The sequence below is a fragment of the Rhipicephalus microplus genome, chromosome 4, assembly GCF_043290135.1.
Source record: "Rhipicephalus microplus isolate Deutch F79 chromosome 4, USDA_Rmic, whole genome shotgun sequence".
NCBI classification, from domain to species: Eukaryota; Metazoa; Arthropoda; class Arachnida; order Ixodida; family Ixodidae; genus Rhipicephalus; species Rhipicephalus microplus.
The window spans coordinates 228,065,647-228,084,868 of record NC_134703.1 but is presented as its reverse complement, the minus strand read 5'-3'; the positions used below and the strand labels follow the sequence as shown (position 1 = coordinate 228,084,868).

The 19,222-nt window shown below is 45.6% G+C and overlaps 1 protein-coding gene and 1 non-coding gene across 2 annotated transcripts; one reads left to right on the top strand and one right to left on the bottom strand.

The window, feature by feature from the left end:
* The first annotated feature begins 6,844 nt into the window (after positions 1 to 6,844).
* Positions 6,845 to 10,370, top strand: LOC142814780 (uncharacterized). The gene has a single exon (XM_075894084.1). It carries the CDS (start codon positions 6,902 to 6,904, stop codon positions 8,387 to 8,389), a length of 1,488 nt encoding a protein of 495 aa, XP_075750199.1. The 5' UTR covers positions 6,845 to 6,901; the 3' UTR covers positions 8,390 to 10,370.
* Positions 10,331 to 15,420, bottom strand: LOC119172469 (uncharacterized). Its single transcript, XR_012895091.1, has 4 exons — positions 15,155 to 15,420; positions 13,559 to 14,252; positions 11,878 to 12,392; positions 10,331 to 10,849 (listed from the first exon to the last, which is right to left on the bottom strand). It is a non-coding gene; the product is annotated as an uncharacterized LOC119172469 (transcript).
* Positions 15,421 to 19,222: the final 3,802 nt, after the last annotated feature.

The window sequence follows — 19,222 nt, the reverse complement described above, 5'->3', positions numbered from 1 at the left end:
TCGATAATTGTAAACATGGAAACGGTCTCCTTTTTTAAAAACTGGAATTACCCTAGCCATAAGCCAATCATGGGGCAGCACGGACGTCCGAAAAGACTCACGAAAAATCACTGTCAAAAACCGAGCTAAAGATTCTGCATAGCGACGCAGAAAGGCGTTCGGGATTTCATCCGGGCCAGTAGTGCACTTAGGATCTAATCGCAGAAGCATTTCAAAAACTCCTTCAAAAGAAACAAGCTCGATCTGTTCCGAATGAGCCTCCATATAAAATTCATCACCTAGATCGTTTGAAAATACAGAATGAAAAAAGGAATTGAAAGCATTAGCAATGGAGAGACGAGATGTTTCCATCTTGCCATCAACCAATAATTGATCGACCGATTTACGTGCACTGCGGATGTGATTCCAGAACTTTCCTGGATCGTTTAAAATGAACTGAGGCAAACTTTCGCAAAAATACCGTTTCCTTGCGGAGTTTACGCTGCTCGAAAGTTTGGAGACTAACCTATTTAAGACATCACAATCGGGACTGCGACTCTTCTTGATACGTTTAATTCGCCGTTTTAGGTGAATAATATCTCGGTTAATCCATGGATTGACCCTTTTGGTTCGTTTTTTCTTATCAGGTATAAAAGACTTTAAACAAAATTTGCAATGCTCTTTAAACATTTCCCACAAATGCCGCACATCATTACCCTGAAAGCTTTCGTAAGCTATGTCAAGGTAATCCAAAACAGACTCATCCCTCTCCCTGGAGTAGTCTTTGACATATGTATGCTTAACTCCCGCTAAACGTTTTTTAGGTTCTAGAAAGACATTGGTAACTACAACCTTGTGATCAGAAATCCCGTCACTTACATGTAATGAATAATCAGAAAAACTGCGATCTAAGAACACAAGATCGAGTACGGACCTAGCTGTACCGCAAATTCTGGTGGGCTCAAGAACAACCTGGTTTAAATTATGAGTTAGCATAATGTCGGATAGAATATCAGAGTGCTCTGCGGCTCCGACACATCCAGTAGGCCAATCAATACCTGGTAGATTGATATCGCCAACAAGCATAAGCCTGGTTTTGCGGAAACTAAACAAATGATCTTGGAGCTTTCGCAAATAAGAAGAATCAGAACTGGGAGATCTGTACAGCGCACATAGGACGAAAGTAAAACTAGAAAATGTTATCTTGAGAAGTAGGCTTTCGTGGTCTTCTATTTGATTTAAAACCACAGCTTTCACATTTTTCTTTAACAGAACAGCCACACCCCCCCCCCCCTCGTGACCCACGTTCACGTCTGAAGACCGAAAACGATAAAGGAAAGACGCAGTCGTCAGTGATATCGCTGGTTAACCAAGTCTCAGTTATTACTGCTACGTCGGGGTTGTGCACAAGTAATGCAATTTCCAGCGATTGGGATTTATTGACAACACTTTGGGCATTCATATTCAATACAACGAGCCTGTTGCGATAAGAATCGCTGCCGGGATCATGTCACTTCGACTGCGACTGCGCGGGGGACAATATGAGCTCCATTCGTCTACCTGTTAAATCATCCCAAACATATGTTTCGTCATTAATTTTAAGTTTATCGTCATAAAGTTTTGGATCCAGCCCTTCATCCTTATCCTTGCGTGCCGACTCCCAGAGAAGTTTTCGCTTGCGGAGAGTTTCTTTGGAATAATCATTCTGAATGTAAATTTTTGAGCCTTTCAGCTTCTCAACGTTACTGAAAACAGCCATCTTTTCATTGAAGTCTTGGAAGTACCAGATTACTGGTCGTGTTTTTTGCTCGCCTCTACCGCTATCATTTTCACTGTTACCGGTCTTCTTGATGCGTTTTCCCAGTCTGTGGATACGCCCAACGGATGCAACCTTCACACCAAGCCGTTTATCAAAGATGTTGCCGATAACCTTCTCCTTCAGTTCATTTTCAGATTCTGATTTAGCCTCGGGTACACCAAAAACAAGCAAATTTGACCGCCGGCTGTAATCTTCGAGATTCACTACCTTTTGCTGTTGCGAAATAACCGATTTATGGAGCGACTGCAGATGTTGTTCGATTGGTGCTATAGGCTGCAGGGAAGTTTGAAAACCTGTCACATGTTTTTCGATCTGTTCAAGTCTAGCCATTACACTGCAAAGCGAAGCATCAAGCTTGCATTGCAAGGCTTTCATTTCGGATATATCGTTCTGCATTGACTCCTGGGATTTTATAATCTTATCTAAAGATTTCTGGATATCTGGACCAGGGTTACTCTCAACATCGCCACACAACAATATTTTGAATACAGAAAAACACTCGTACGCAATGCAAAGGCAGCGCCGAGGGCACGGCAGAACCACTAGTAGCATGTCATCACTTCGACAAGAAGAATCATGACCAACCGGGGTAAGCAAAACGGGTGGCATGCTTAGAGCCAAGTTCGACAGCGGTTCGCCGTGCCCAGTGAAGACGAAGCGATGCAGCTCTTCTTTTATACCCGGTGGCCCTGGTGACGTCACACCTCCAGCGAAGTGGCCGATAGGCGGACAGTCAGGCACCGGTGCGTCATGCCAAGATGTCACGTTCGTAGTTGATACCGGTGGATTGCCGAAGTTGCAGAGCACGTTGTTGAAACCAGCGAAACCAAGAAGAACCTGGATAAGCAAAACGGGTGGCATGCTTAGAGCCAAGTTCGACAGCGGTTCGCCGTGCCCAGTGAAAACGAAGCGATGCAGCTCTTCTTTTATACCCGGTGGCCCTGGTGACGTCACACCTCCAGCGAAGTGGCCGATAGGCGGACAGTCAGGCACCGGTGCGTCATGCCAAGATGTCACGTTCGTAGTTGATACCGGTGGATTGCCGAAGTTGCAGAGCACGTTGTTGAAACCAGCGAAACCAAGAAGAACCTGGATAAGCAAAACGGGTGGCATGCTTAGAGCCAAGTTCGACAGCGGTTCGCCGTGCCCAGTGAAGACGAAGCGATGCAGCTCTTCTTTTATACCCGGTGGCCCTGGTGACGTCACACCTCCAGCGAAGTGGCCGATAGGCGGACAGTCAGGCACCGGTGCGTCATGCCAAGATGTCACGTTCGTAGTTGATACCGGTGGATTGCCGAAGTTGCAGAGCACGTTGTTGAAACCAGCGAAACCAAGAAGAACCTGGATAAGCAAAACGGGTGGCATGCTTAGAGCCAAGTTCGACAGCGGTTCGCCGTGCCCAGTGAAAACGAAGCGATGCAGCTCTTCTTTTATACCCGGTGGCCCTGGTGACGTCACACCTCCAGCGAAGTGGCCGATAGGCGGACAGTCAGGCACCGGTGCGTCATGCCAAGATGTCACGTTCGTAGTTGATACCGGTGGATTGCCGAAGTTGCAGAGCACGTTGTTGAAACCAGCGAAACCAAGAAGAACCTGGATAAGCAAAACGGGTGGCATGCTTAGAGCCAAGTTCGACAGCGGTTCGCCGTGCCCAGTGAAAACGAAGCGATGCAGCTCTTCTTTTATACCCGGTGGCCCTGGTGACGTCACACCTCCAGCGAAGTGGCCGATAGGCGGACAGTCAGGCACCGGTGCGTCATGCCAAGATGTCACGTTCGTAGTTGATACCGGTGGATTGCCGAAGTTGCAGAGCACGTTGTTGAAACCAGCGAAACCAAGAAGAACCTGGATAAGCAAAACGGGTGGCATGCTTAGAGCCAAGTTCGACAGCGGTTCGCCGTGCCCAGTGAAAACGAAGCGATGCAGCTCTTCTTTTATACCCGGTGGCCCTGGTGACGTCACACCTCCAGCGAAGTGGCCGATAGGCGGACAGTCAGGCACCGGTGCGTCATGCCAAGATGTCACGTTCGTAGTTGATACCGGTGGATTGCCGAAGTTGCAGAGCACGTTGTTGAAACCAGCGAAACCAAGAAGAACCTGGATAAGCAAAACGGGTGGCATGCTTAGAGCCAAGTTCGACAGCGGTTCGCCGTGCCCAGTGAAGACGAAGCGATGCAGCTCTTCTTTTATACCCGGTGGCCCTGGTGACGTCACACCTCCAGCGAAGTGGCCGATAGGCGGACAGTCAGGCACCGGTGCGTCATGCCAAGATGTCACGTTCGTAGTTGATACCGGTGGATTGCCGAAGTTGCAGAGCACGTTGTTGAAACCAGCGAAACCAAGAAGAACCTGGATAAGCAAAACGGGTGGCATGCTTAGAGCCAAGTTCGACAGCGGTTCGCCGTGCCCAGTCATGCCCCATTACTATGCCTACTATGCTCTATTACTATGCTATGTAATAAACCCTGGAGACTTTGGAACGTGATATAAGCCACATTTATGTCCTGATGCATCTGAACATTGACTAGCTGAATGGCGTCTATTCTGCCTATCTTATTATAAAAGCGTTCTCATCTGTTTTCACTCTTGAAATGGTTACTCCTTTTCGAATCTTTAGTTCATTTCATGATTTCTCTATTCTATGCAATAAATTTGTAGTCATCAGTAAAGATGGTATTTTTTCTTTATTTACAAACAATAAAAACGCTGCAAGTATGGATCTCCTTGTTTTTAGCCACGATATATTAAAAATATATTTGGGAGTGTTTTTGAAGCCTTTACTGCACTGTTTTTATTGATCATTATCCTTTTGCTGCATTCCTCATGACTGGTGTGAAGCCAAGGTATGCAATGTTCTAATCAGGCACCTGCCCTGATTTTCGAAACTACAGACCCATTCCTTTCACTTACACCTTTTCCAAGCTCCTCGAAGGCATCATTCAAACTCAAATAAATAATTATTTCAAAGATTACATCATGTTTGAATGGCACAGTTTCTGTGAGGAATTTCCTTGCGATCATCAGCTGACATAATTTACTCATGGCTTATTAGTAGACACTGGCTTTAAAGTTGAAACCTTGTTTCCCAGTTTTTTCGATGCACTGATTGGGTCTCCGACCATAGGCCTGTATTCACTAACCATCCTCGGTGTTACCTCAAGTTTTTTTATCGGTTGTAAGCCTTTATTGCGCATGATGTACAAAGTTGGCCAGTATTCGTGAACCAGTCTTGTTGTAGTTTTTTACCTCCTTACCTTTTTTGTGCCTTTATAACACAAGTAGAGGGTACAGAAGCTTGAGGAGAACTCGAGGAAAGGCCCAAGGTTGGTTTGTGAATACGGACCATAGACTCTGTAGTTAACACAACTGAACATTCACACACACATCTTAGTATACAAGGGTTCCTCTGATATCGCAGTCAATAGGCAATATGCGAAATTAACAGCGCCATCTAGTGAACGCAGCAGATACCCTATCCGCCATTTTGATGCTGGCGAGGCTCGACCACTACGCACGGGCGACCCGCATGCGAGCGTACCACGGAACGTACGCGCTTCGACTGTCGCAGTCAGATTTTTTTTTGCTGGCGAAATGCCAGTACACTGCTGTGTACCGCTGTGCAAGCAGCGCGGAGTCACAGACAGCGATGGGAGAAAGGTATGTGGCATGAATTACGTTTTTGCAATGATCATTTAAACGCAAAACAGGGTATGGCGTGCAGAAGATTTATGGGCACATTCTAGGTTGCATGAATCTCCGCGGTGCACGGGCTTCACGAGAGCAATGCAGGACTAACCATTTTTCTGTGTTACTCAGACAGGCCGTTTTTTTATAGGTTTGTCAGCTTTGCGGCTAGGTGTTTTCACTATGTCGGCCCTCTCCACGACAGTGGTGCTCTTCGATTTACCGTCTCGGACTCGCCGAGAAGCTGTCCGGCATTCGAATTTCCCTATGGCTTCGGGGAATCCTCGGACTACCCGCGGTGAGTCCGAGATGGTAAATCGAAGAGCCCCGGTGATTCTCTGCAGTCGAGTGGAGAGTGCGCCGCTGCTGTTGGGGTAACTAGTGTGGTAGAACCGAATTCTTAGGACGGGCTGTTTTGTGACGAGATTACACCATGTAGGTAGACGACGTATAAATGTTATTTTTGAAGGTGATTGCGCACAGAGACGTGTAGTGCTTCCACTACTCCGAGTAACATACCGTACACGCATCCTAGAAAGGCAACTCGGTTGCTTGTCCGCGTTCAGACTCCGTTGTGTCCCCAAGTACGGTCACCGCGCAGCAATAAAACTGTCATTCGGAAGATGAGGGCTATGCCCACTTTCGAACAGAAAAGTATCTGCTCAGGCGCTTAACTTCAGTTACCCCAACGTGCGCGGACGCAACTTTTCCATTCAGTCCTCTCTCACCGATATTCCTTTACCAACGAAATAAAATTGAAAAGATAGCGGGGCGCGCTGCCGTAGGTTTGGAAAACTGGCACCATGAGTATCGCCAGGGCTTGACTGAATGACGTTCTGCATGAGTTCAGAGCGCGGCAGTTCCATTTATTCGTGAGACGGGATTCATTCTCTGCATTTTAGTCTCTTCGGCTCAGTTGTGTTGCAGCTGTTTGGTTGTGTTGCAACTCACCTCAACTAAAAAATGTTTCATGTTGCATTATCAAACATACAGCTGTGGAGGCAGCCATTACTTAGTTGTACGGGATTCTGCCTTTTGGCTGTCTTAGACTCGCAGATCACAGAAACCTTTGAAGCTACCTGGAGATAAAAAATAACTGATTTAAATTCCCCCCAGTGTCCACAAGTGACTAATGCCTCTTAAGGCTTGCTGTGAAGGGCCATATCTAGGAAAGGCTGCTAGAAAAGGGGAGTGTGCGCAGAAAAAACTGAGGGGGGTGGGTCACATTACAAGTGCATCATTAGTCCTGCAATGCACGTATTAGTGTGGCCTCTATTCTTTGTGAGATGAATTTGTGATAGTGCCTGTGTTTGTAAACAACAATCAAACAGCTAAGAGAAACCTAGCTTATGACGTCGCACTGAATGTTTGTTTGCTTATATCTTGTAGGTATCCTTCCACCGCTTTCCGAAAGATGCAATGATATACAAGAAGTGGATTGTTGCGATCAAGAGGGATGAAGGCCCGGAATTTCAAGTCGGCAAGTCAACGAAGGTCTGCTCGAAGCATTTTAGGTCATCGGACTTTATACCTAGCGTTGTGAGTGGCCGCAGCCTCCTTCGGGACTCGGCAGTTCCGTCAGTTTTTGCTTTTTCCAAGGAAAAGAAAGAACGGAAGCCCCCAAAGCCACGTGCTTCACCACAAGTAAGAAGCCAAAACCCGGTTCTAGGCCCAGGAGTGCTAGGCGATGAGCTTATGCATAGCCCAGATGAAGGGAAGGCAGCACCGATAGGTCTAGAGGAACCCACTAGGCTCAACAGCTCACTTGAAGGTGAAAATGCACGTTTGGCCGAAACGATAAAACAGAAAAACAACGAAATCGCGCGGCTCCGAGACGAGCTTTGCCAAATCAAGGAGCAGCTTGTTGCTGCAAAAGGAATCATCGGGCAACTGGGCTTCGAAAAGGAGTCCTTGAGTTGCCAACTTGCTGCTGAAAGAGAACGAACGGCTCCCTTCACAGTGGAACGGTTCAAGGACTGCGACGAAGACATGCTATTTTACACTGGGCTGCCAAGCTACAACCATTTCAAGAAACTTCTGGTCTACTTGAACCCCGGTGATGATGGGTGCAACGTTCTACGTTCAGAACGTACAGAAAGCAGTGAACCCAGATCATCGCGAGGGCGGAAGAGAAAACTAAGCACGGAAAATGAGCTGTTTTTGGTGCTAGTCCGACTGCACCTCGGCCTTTTTGAAGATGATTTGGCTCACAGGTTCTGCATTGCCCAGTCAACTGTGTCCCGAATATGCACATCGTGGATTAACTTCCTGTATGCCAAACTAGGCCTGTTACCTCTGTGGGCTCCTAGAAGAATTGTAGATGCTACAATGCCACCCGAGTTTAAGGAAAAGTATTCATCGACTCGAGTAATCCTGGACGCCACGGAAATACAGTGCGAGGTGCCATCATCCTTGTCCCTACAGTCTACAACGTACTCCCCATACAAGTCGAGCAACACATTCAAGGGACTCATCGGCGTCCTGTCTAATGGCCTTGTCGCCTTTGTGTCAGAGCTTTTCACGGGATCCAGCTCAGACAGAGAGTGTGTGATTAGGAGTGGTTTTTTAGACTTGCAGTTTGACGACGAAGATGCTGTTATGACAGAAAAGGGCTTTCGCATCGAAGATCTCTTGGAAAAGAATGGAGTGAAATTGAACCTGCCGCCGTTCCTGAAGGGTGGCACATTCTCACCTGAGGAAGTGAAATCTACAAAGGAGATTGCTGCTTTGCGGATACACGTGGAGCGGCAGATACAGCGGATAAAGGCATTCCACATTTTTGATAGACCCATACCGTTAACCTTGGCTCCACTGATTAACCAAATTTGGACTGTGACGGCAATCGTGAGCAACTTCCAGTCTTCTCTCATGCAACAGTCAAGTGGCAAACCGCAACAAGAGCCTTAGATGTGGCAAGCTAAAAAATTACGCCCTTTCCCACGAGGGGATTCCTGCAAAGGATGCGGAGCGTAACGGGGCTCCATCTGAACAGCACTTTGCGACTTATCACAAAGTATATATTTTTGCAATGCAGCAATGAAGTGCAAGAGTTTTTTTTTCAGCGCACGCACTTGCTTTCACGAGACGAGCCCGCTTCCACTTTAAAAGCTCTGAAGCGACAGTGTTGCTGGTGTCCTCCCGGGCCGGCACGAGCCCCGACCATGAGATGGCTCCTGGAGCGACAGTGTTGCCGGCGTCCTCCTGGGCGCAAGCGCAGGTGGCGTGCGGACGACGGACTATGGAGGGACAGAGCCCAAGCCTAAGATGCATTCGCAGATACGCTCCGCATCTAAAAGAACACACAGCACCTGGCACGTTTTAATGCACCGACGACTGATGATTGACTGGTTGTGAGGTGTAACGTGCCGACGCTACACAGGCGATGAAGCGCGCCGTAGTGGAGGGCTCCGGAGTAATTCTGATCACCTGGGGGTCTTTAACGTGCACTGAAATCTCAAACACGCAGGCAATTTCACTTTCCGCCTCAGTCCGAAAAGCGGCTGCTCCGGCCAGGAAACGAGCCCACAAATGGAGGATGACTGCAGGATCAAAAGGGAGATGACAGCACGGACCGTGAAACTGGTAATCTGCAGCTGTGTGACTTGAGCACTCAGGGGCGCCACGTGCGCGAACAAAAAGCCTTGAGCAAGAAGGCAATGTTGTGCGCTGTTAAGTTGTTGCTCACTGTGTGATTCGTTCAAAGACGTAACCACCAAACGTGTACTCACCGTGTAAATACTTGTGCAATTTTTTTTCCTGGTCATCTCCGGACACTATTCACGCTACCAAAAGGCTCCCGAACCTGGATTCACAGCAGTACTTTGTCAAGCTCTATTATTATTTCTTCGCTCATTTGTAATCCTTCCTTATTGTTCATATACTGTGTTGTGTTTGTTAACCTACCTCAAGTTGACTCTCATTGTAACAAATCTTGCAAAGATTGACTATAAACTGGTTTTGTTTTGTCCATGTGCAGCTCAATGGCAGAAGATGTGGTTGTGTCCAGTCATGACATGCTTTCGGTTACCACAGACTAAATTTTAAGTAATCTAGTCCAAAAAATGCTCACAAAGGGATTGAGTGGTGCTAGCATGTACATTATAACTTATTTGGATGAGATAAGAATTTAATTCGCAGCATTGCAATGTGGCCCACAATCATAGCTTTTCTCCCCCCCCCCTTTAGGCATGTTTCGTTGCCTTTTTTGCTTTTTTTGAGGCCGTAGCACTTCTGTGTATTGCTGTGTATCACATGTTAAAACATGTGGAGCTGTCCACCTTGAATGGCTTGAAAGGTGCACTCTCTGCGTGCGGAGTATTTCTCTATTTCAAAAAAAAGTGCAGGAACACAAAAGTACATGTCCCTTGTGACTCTGTAGCATGTGGTTAAGAAAACTGCTACGTTGTGTTTGCGTCTCTTCCTGCAATATCACTCAAACTGATGCGTTACAAAGCATCACTATGTCTGAAAAATGGTGTTTTTCTGAACTTTCATCGGCGAGATTTTAAATTATTCAAGATTAAATCGAGCGAGTGTGAGCTCACGTACAATATCTATATTCTCTTAGACGTATCCAAAACTTTTAAGGGCTCACTAAGTTCTGTATGAATACAAGCAACTGGATGCTGCAAGTATGTACTAAGATTCATTAAACACTGCTTAAAAAACCTTGGATGGGAGTCTAATAATAATAGGTATGGCATGCAATCTTTTATCTTTACCCAAAATATGATGCATGAGATTTTTCATTTCCTTATTGTGGTCTCCACAACTTGTGCTGTGGCAATGTGAAGTCTAGTGAAAAAAGTGAATCTGAAAAAATTCTTGCACGAAATCAGCCTGTGTATGTTTGGTTCACAATAAAGCAGCCAATGTTTTTATTTCCACATGTCCGCAAAAGGAAAATTTTTTGTCTCAAGGTATTATGTTGTGTTGCCTTCTCTGCGTTGAGATTTTGGTGCACGTTAAGATGCCCAGGCAGCCACGACAATTTGCAACCATCCATTACAGGGCACAGTATTGCCCAGATGCACAAATGGCAAGTAAAGCTCGGAGCGTTATTTTTTTAGTATTGAAAAATCCTCTGGCACGAAGGTAGCACCGAGTTACCTCTTGGCTAGGGTGTGCAGGTATTGTGCACGCCTCATAGGTTAGGTGTAGCTTTGGCGCACTAATCAGCCGAAATCTGCAAGCTTTACTGATTACCGCCTGGCAAGATGGGGCAGCATTTGCTCAAAGAAGAAGGCATCAAGCTTTTTGCGCATATCCTCCCACTCGTTCCTGTCGAACCAAATGCGCTCAATGCCAATCCACTTTTCCGAACACACGACAAAATCGCCCCACAAGCAGCCAGTGAGGGCCATCTGCCTGTGATATGTGTCGTGCGCGAAGCTTCAAAGTGCGCGCCATTCAAAGTGCGCGCCATACAAAGTGCGCGCTTGAAGCAGACAACGACGAAGGTAGCACGAGCGCTGAGTAGCGTGGCGGCGAAGGTACGAGAAGGAACGAGGAAGACGGGGCTCTCGACTCGGCCGTTGGGTTCCGGACTCGAGCCTAGTAACAGTCGAGCCCGGCCTACCTGCCACGTTCTACCTGCCACGGCCGTGCGTCGCTGACGTGCTGCGGCTTCAAGGCATCCTGTGCTTGAGGACACGCGGAGCTGTCGGGCTACGGGCACGAGTTCCAGCAGAGGTGTCCGGCCGGGACGCGGCCGGTGGTAGTGCCTGGTCTACCGCGCCAACTGGTCCACCTGGTCTACCGTGCGAGCAACGCGGAGCTGTCGGGCTACGGGCACGAGTTCCAGCAGAGGTGTCCGGCCGGGACGCGGCCGGTGGTAGTGCCTGGTCTACCGCGCCAACTGGTCCACCTGGTCTACCGTGCGAGCAACGCGGAGCTGTCGGGCTACGGGCACGAGTTCCAGCGGAGGTGTCCGGCCTGTACGTGGTCGGTGGTGGTGCGTATACCCTTCAAGTTGCCGCCTCGTCTACCGTGCGAGCAACGCGGAGCTGTCGGGCTACGGGCACGAGCTCCAGCAGATGTGTCCAGCTGCGACGTGGCTGCGGGGGCGGAGCCTACCCATCAACTAGTCGCCTGGTTGACCGTGCGGACAACGCGAGCCAGCTCAAGACGTAGCAACGAACCTCGGTGAGACCGACCTCATGTCTTGTGTCCATGTTTAAAAGGAGGGACGGTTAGTTTAGGACTTTGATAGTTCACAGAGACAGTGAAGGATTCTTTAAATAGCCTGTCCATGTTATGTGTGTTCGTTTTTCGTGTGTATAAAGTGTGGCGTACAAACGGCCTCGTCTTTTCGTGGGAGTCTGGGGCGACGGCTCGGACACCCATTAACTAAGAACCTGCACGTTGCTATAACACCCACTGCAATGTAACACTGCCCAAGCACCTGAGCATAATACTCATGGTCTCTGTCCAGCTGCGGTTCACCATTTTCCCCGAACACCAAGGAAATCTTTCTTTTCTTCGCTTCCTCTGGCTCAGAGTCTTTCAGAGAATGGGGGCACTTGACCTCCAACACACCATATGAAAGTTCTTCCGGGTCGTACACGAGTCCGTCTGGTGTTGCACCCAACTAAGGGCACACAGGGTCTACCACAAGGCCGCAATGCTGCACTGACACATTGTGCCCGTAGCTGTTCATGACAGCTATATGCCTATCTTTGGCCATGTTCTCATTCCTTATGCCATATTGCACCGGACGGACGTGCGTGAGGTCCTTCGGCTCAATGAGGTTACGGAGGCCCTTCTCCGTCCATGCCTGCCGCCTGACGACGCGGCCGAAAGTTGACGCTGTCAGTCGATTGGCCCGTGCCTGTCGCCAGCGTTCACTGAGCCGCTGCTGCCTTGAGTTCAGCTCGAGGTCCCGAGCTTCTTCTTGTGACAGCTGGATCTCCTGCACAATGTGGAAGTAAATATAGCATGAGAAAGCGCTAGAAACTTTTAACGGCTCAGAGCTTGCATACACTGTACTTTGATTACTAGCAAGACCCAATCAGCTTTCCTGCAGCCTAGCTGGTATGCCAATGTTTGTTTTTGGTACCGTGCTGCACTAAGATTAATAGCCAGTCATCAAAAGACAGATTTAGGAGCCACTTTTAGGAGAGTCAATGGCATGAATGGCAGAACAGCAGCAGCAATGAAATTGTGCTTTTTAATAAGAACAGGCAAGAGAGGAGCACAGTTCCCGGTTTTTTAAGCAAAGCTTGGATAGCTAGGGTTCCATATATTTTTTGCATTTGGATATAGAAGCTCATGAGGCTGCAAATGTTTTCAAAGCGCAATACAATAAAAAGAAGTCACACGTGTGTCCCCTCATGTTTAAAATGGCATATGCAGTGGATGGTGACCGCGCACAGAAAAAAAAACAACGGGGTGTTTGTCGTCCTCGCAAAAGTAGCTAGAGATTTGGGCTTGAGAGTGGCACACACCCCAACCGAGGCATCGGTGTTTGCACCACAGAATGAATGCGCACCTGAGTCGGGCTCCACCACCTGCCGCCGCAGCGTTAGCGCCCGGTCATCCCTATTCTAAAACTCTATTGTTATAATGCAGGTTTGACAAAATCAGAGGACATGCAATCGACAGTGGCCCCAAGTTCGATTAAGTGTAAGTCTTGGTTTACATTACACTGATGCATTGAAATGAATCAAAATACGGATATTGGGTGGTAAAGCTAGCAAATAGCAAATGTTAGCCTGTAGAAGCACATATGAGTGAGACTGTTTAATAACCACACAGCTTAACATCCTTCAAAGCGTAGAATATAAAGCAATGATCTGCACTGATAAAATAAAGCACAGCATTAGTGCTGGGTTTGCCTGTAGTTTAAAGTTGCTTAACCACTATCATCACTGGGGCCATTGTCTTGGCATTTGTAACATTTGGTGGAAGCAAATAGGGCATTCATAATTTTCTCGTTTTCTCTTTTTACAGAGGACTGCATAAGAATATTTCTAGGCTGCTTGTGCTCTACTTCTAGGTCCACCTAATCAGTTAAAAGCATCAATGGTACACATTCCACCAGTGCAGAGAGAAGTATCTTTTCTATACTGCACTTACAGTCAACACCCTCCATTCTTCAGCCGTGAATCTGCCGGGCAAGGGTGGCTGTGAGGCTCCGTCACTAAATAGAGTCAAAGCTGGCACTGGTGTCACGGTGGCTGCCCCTTGCGAAATGCTGGGTGACATCCACGTAGTGAAGCCTGCAGGGAGTTTTGCCTGCTGGTACGACAGTGCAGACCCCGCAGGCGCAGGCCCAAGCTTTGTGTCCACTGACGGCCCTCTAGCAGCAAGGAGAATGGCAGCAAAGTCGAAGGTCCCGAGGCTCTGGAGGTCCTCTCCCAGGCTATGGATCGCTTCAAGGTGTTGCTGCTCATTTTGCTCCTCAGCCCGCGCATCAAAAAGTCGCACGGGCATTGGCATGCCCATGCCACCCTCACGTGGACTCCGCCAGTCCACGTTCTGCACGGCCATAGGCCTGATGCTTTGTCGTCGGGGGCGCCTCCATTGCGGCGGCAACTCGGTGCATGAAAGCTCTGGTGGTGCCTCTTTGAAGCCCTTCTGCTTCAGCAGAACAAGGAGGCGCAGAGCCGCAAGAATGTGGCTGCAGGCACCACCAGCCCCAGCGGGGCACTCACAAGTGGAATCTGCCACTGCTCCACTGTCGCTTTTCAAAGCCAAGCTGACTTTGTACGGCCACCCACTCTTCTTCTGGCTTCGGTAGCACGTGGCACGTGCATAGACAATCCCGAGACTGTAAGAGCAACAACAACAACAAAAAAAGAACTTTGTAAGCTGCACACAGTCAAGTTTGTCATCTTTTTACCGAGTGCCATATCACAAGTACGAATAAAGCTGTCGTGGCACTTGCCATGACAGCTTTATGCAAAGCAACAAGGTTATGCAACCTACTCTCCACAAAGTAATGACTATGTCATTCGGGAAAACCCCTGCGCAGCTGACGTTACAGTGCAATAATACAAAACCTGCATGAAGTGCTTCGATGTGAACAACCTCTAGTGGAACATAAAAAAACACTGCTTTTTATTGACGAGTTGGAAAACCACATGCCAATGCTGCTGAAAAATCTCCCAACCAACATGCACTGAATGAATCAGGTTTTTAAGGAGTCCCACTCTTAACTTACGTTGACACTTGCGGTGGATCAGTTCCGTTCTTTCTAGCTGTCCGTGTAGAGCCGTTTAGTCTAAATGTTTAGTGAACAAATTAGCGTACGTCGTGTTTTATACAAAGCAGCATGCGCACTCGTAAAGGCAGCACATTATTATTAGACCAGTAATGCATACGTGCGGACGCGAGATTTGTTTGCGCAAAAAACTGTTTTCATAGTACGAGCGATGTCCTTCAAGGCATGCACACTGCACCACCGGAACAGCTGCGAAGTTCGTGTGCGACCACGCCTGCTGATCGGACGTGCTAAAAATAAACACCAAACCATAGCCTCCTCTTGCCAAGCCATAATGACAAGTTATCCAAGCACGTGAGCACGCGTAGTGAAAGAAACACGCAGTGACATGACCGACCTCGCCGAGAACGCCTGCACGACGTTAACATCGGCGGCACTATTTGTACGTTGCTCCAAAAGGAAAAGCACTGCATGCTTTCAGAAGGTCACACAAAACGTCGCTTACCTACCTTGTGTCACAGGTGTTGGTCACAACCGACGACGGCAAGGTGTACGCTTCCACGGCGAAGGCATAAGATTTTGTTTGCTGCTTGGATGACGTCGGCGCCTGGTTTATTAGGTCCGCTACAGTGTCGTTCGATATATGCGGCAAGTTTTCTAAACAGTTTGTCCACATCACATGTTCGGGCACTGGGAAACGTCTTGCTGTGGCCATCGCAGTAGCTCAGCGCAGTGAAGCGGGTGTTCAGAAGTCGTACGGCCGTACTAGCGAACGCGTTTCTGTCGACCGCTCGCCCACATTAAAATGGCGGCGGGGTCGAAGTGCACAGTGTTGCCAGAGCAAAAAGCAATTTCGCATATGGTCTATTCACCTCTGTTAATGGTTCTAACTCTTCGACGGCTCAAGTAACGTCTGGCACTCCGCGGGAAGTTTCCTTGGTGCCCTGTTCTTTTCTAATATTTAATAATGATTTGCCCAAATGTATTTTTTCTCAAACTAGACTTTTTCACTGATGACCACATTTGTAGTGTACTGAGCCATGAAAAGTAACTCTGGCTATCAGTTATTATAAAGCAACCTCTGTTCAATTACAACTTGGTGCTCATCATGGCTACATTTATAAATAAGTGTAAGGCTAAACTTGTCACGTGTACAAAAAGTTTCATGCTGCTTTCTGAACTTCACATACTCCTAATGACATAAATGTTGATTCAGCTTCCACTGACAACTATGTTCATTCTATGTTTGACCTGACATGGAACCGTCATACCTATTTCACTTTGTAGTTGCCACTACCTCTCTGCCTCTCAAATTGTAATCTACAACATGCTCCTGCACAGGTGCATAAACTCACCGACTTTACTTCAATTCATCCTAAAATATAGAGGATACTTCATAGATGTGGCACCTGGATTAGGCCTACTTCATAGGTAACATCGATCTCTCCAGAAAAATGCAACAGATTTTCTTTTTTTTTTCTGATTACTACCATTTCATTGGTGTGTCAGTCCTAAAGGCTTGTGCTGGTCTTGATAACCTTTACCATCATTGTACACTAGTTTGTTTACTTCTTTTTTGTAAAACATACTGCCACTGATTACTTCATTTTTTTTCAATCATATTTCCACATCACCATCGTCCTTTCAAATTAAACACATAGCTTGCTGTACTTCCAACTTTGCTAAATCATTCAACCCCAAAAACATTATCGAGTTGAACTGGCTGCCTCCTTATATTGCAACTGAAATGAATAGACTTAAATTTAAGAAACCTATTAAAAATATTAGCCATTTGTAGGCTGTCTCACTAGAGCTTTTATATTTTCAGAATTGCATTTTTGTATAGTTTGTTTGTTATGTCACACTTTTTTAGGTGTTTGTTCGATGAGTATTGTTATTCTGCTTTTTATTGATGCTACAGCTTATCTGTTTTTCCCTCCTCTTTATGTATTATATCCCTACAAGTAAGGGCCTTGAGGCATTTCTTGCAATAAAATCAGTAAATGACAACTCTAATGTACCGAAGTCTCCTTCCCTTTTAAATGAAACTGCTTTATCAATTTTTAGGTTGGTTAGTCATTACCAATAAAGTTTGTGAATGTCTTTTTTATGCCATTTCTAAGCCTGAAGAAAAATATAGGAAGTAAATACTTTAGCCACAAAAAAATCATTTTTTATTCAAGAGAAGCGATTGCATGTATTGGCTAGTGTACATGTATGCACTTATATTTTCAGAGGTGGTGCCGCTTCAGTGGATCATACATTACTCGCCTACTCGCCCAATAGATGCAGCTTTGATTAATCCAGGCACCACGGTTGCATTTCTGTAGAAGTGAAATCCTAGAGAACCACGTCAGGTGGAATACTAGGGCACAATAAAGAGCCTAATGGGGTTCAAATTGTCTGGAGGCTTCCAATACATTGTCTCGAAAAGGTCGTACTACTTTGTTAAAGTCTGTAAACCTAAATTTAGAGGCAAAACTCCAAAGTAAATCATAACAGTACACTGATGAAGTCATGCAATAAAAGTTTGGACACAGCATGGTAGAGTTGACGTGTCAGAATTAATGGTGTGAAAGTACTTGAAAAGTGCAAGTAATATTGTGCAGTACCATTCAATTTGGTATTTTGTTTAAATAACTCTAGGGGAATATTTTTTGATTGTTTAAAATTACAGCAAAATCTCAATAGTATCAAACAAACACGAGATAAAGGTATGATAAATATAATCCAAAATGCCAGAATTTGTCAGATATAGACAGCAATCACTTATACTTTTTAAGGAGAGTCACGAGATATTTTAGGCCCATGGCAAAGTAGCTCCAGAGCGTTACATGCCACAAAAGTGCTACTGACATTTTTTTGGGCCCCAAATCTGAATGAAACATCGTAAATAGTGTAGTGCACGTGTGTGAGTGCATGTGTTATGTATTTATCACTGCATATACCATAGTTATCACCCAGTATCTGGAGTAACATGTCAGGCGAAAAGCCAGACAAACATCTCCAACTCTCCACTAAAATGATTCTCACTCTCCAACAGCTTTTTGCAAAATCTGGCTTAAAAATCACCACATTTTTCTTTGTGTTTAAAACTTGCTCTGCTTGCTAATTTCTGTAGACGAAAATTTTCCTGCCTGTTCATGAAGTTTATAGCTTTTCGCCGACTCAGCTAGAGAGTATCAAACAACAATTTTCATTCAAAGGATGTCTATAGGATGTACTCGATAAAATGGTGTTTATGGCAAGCTAATGAGATAATGTATTTATAAATAAATAACTTTTTTATGTATATAAACTCATTAAGAAATTTTGGCACGAGCCAAACTGAATAAATTTGTGAAAATCGATATTCACTGTAGAAGAATGTCAAAATAAAATGGCACAAATAATATGTCATAGCAGCCTGTTCAACATGCTATGAAGTAAAAATGATTAAGGTGCTCAAGATATATCGTATGAAAAATAAATTCCAATTTCGCTTTTTTTTTAGAAAAAAGCTCAGTGTTCATTGAAAACCAACATTGCTTGTCACTTAGTGGACTAAAAGTATTCATAAAGTTATATATATTAGCTAAAGCTATGTGAAGTTACAGGGAAGTATTGTTTTTTGAACTCGAGAAATGCTTTTTTTTTCAATTTTGTAACACTGTAAGCTTTTTGACGATGTAATGCAAGTGGCAACACGCGTTCGCAACAGCAGCCTTCAGCCCAAGCCCACTGATCTGGGATGTAGGCAGTAAACTTGGCACTGTCTATGAATGAAATGGGGTTATCATTGGCGTTTTATTGCCAACAGAGGCAATACAAGCAATGTGGTCAGAGAGTGACAACATCCCAATGAGCCATCCAGCCACTACAGATTTACGATCATAGCATGCTACTTTCTTCAGAGGGTTCTGCAAATTAAATAGGTGTGTTTTGTATATTTATATAATAATAAATTAAATAATATGCATTTAATAAGCCAGATAGAGCACTGGGGCCATTCACGCAATATACTAATAAAAGCTGACCTTTTACAATTGTTTAACTTCAAATGCGATGCATTTCTTAGTGAACTTCTGTGACTTTGAATCAATGAATCATACAATCAAACAATCTCTCTCTCTCTCTCTCTCCACACACACACACACACACACACACACACACACACACACACACATATATATATATATATATATATATATATATATATATATATATATATATATATATATATATATATATATATATATATATATATAAGGGAAAGAAGTGTATACCTAAGGGCTCGTTTTTCCGTGTTTTTAACACAATAATAATGAGATATAACAGACAGTAATGCCAAGGAATGTACAGGGGAAGTTAACATATATATATATTATTAACATATATATATATATATATATATATATATATATATATATATATTGTTAAGGCGTTTATTAGCCGGCAACGAGCGAGAATACACAATGGCGACCGTCACAGCCAAGCACGGGCCCTCAGCGCGAGCGGCGTCCTTGTTGGGTAGCCCCACTAGAAGGTACTCAAGAGTTCGACCAATTTCATAGTTCGGAGGCTTCGCTACAATTACC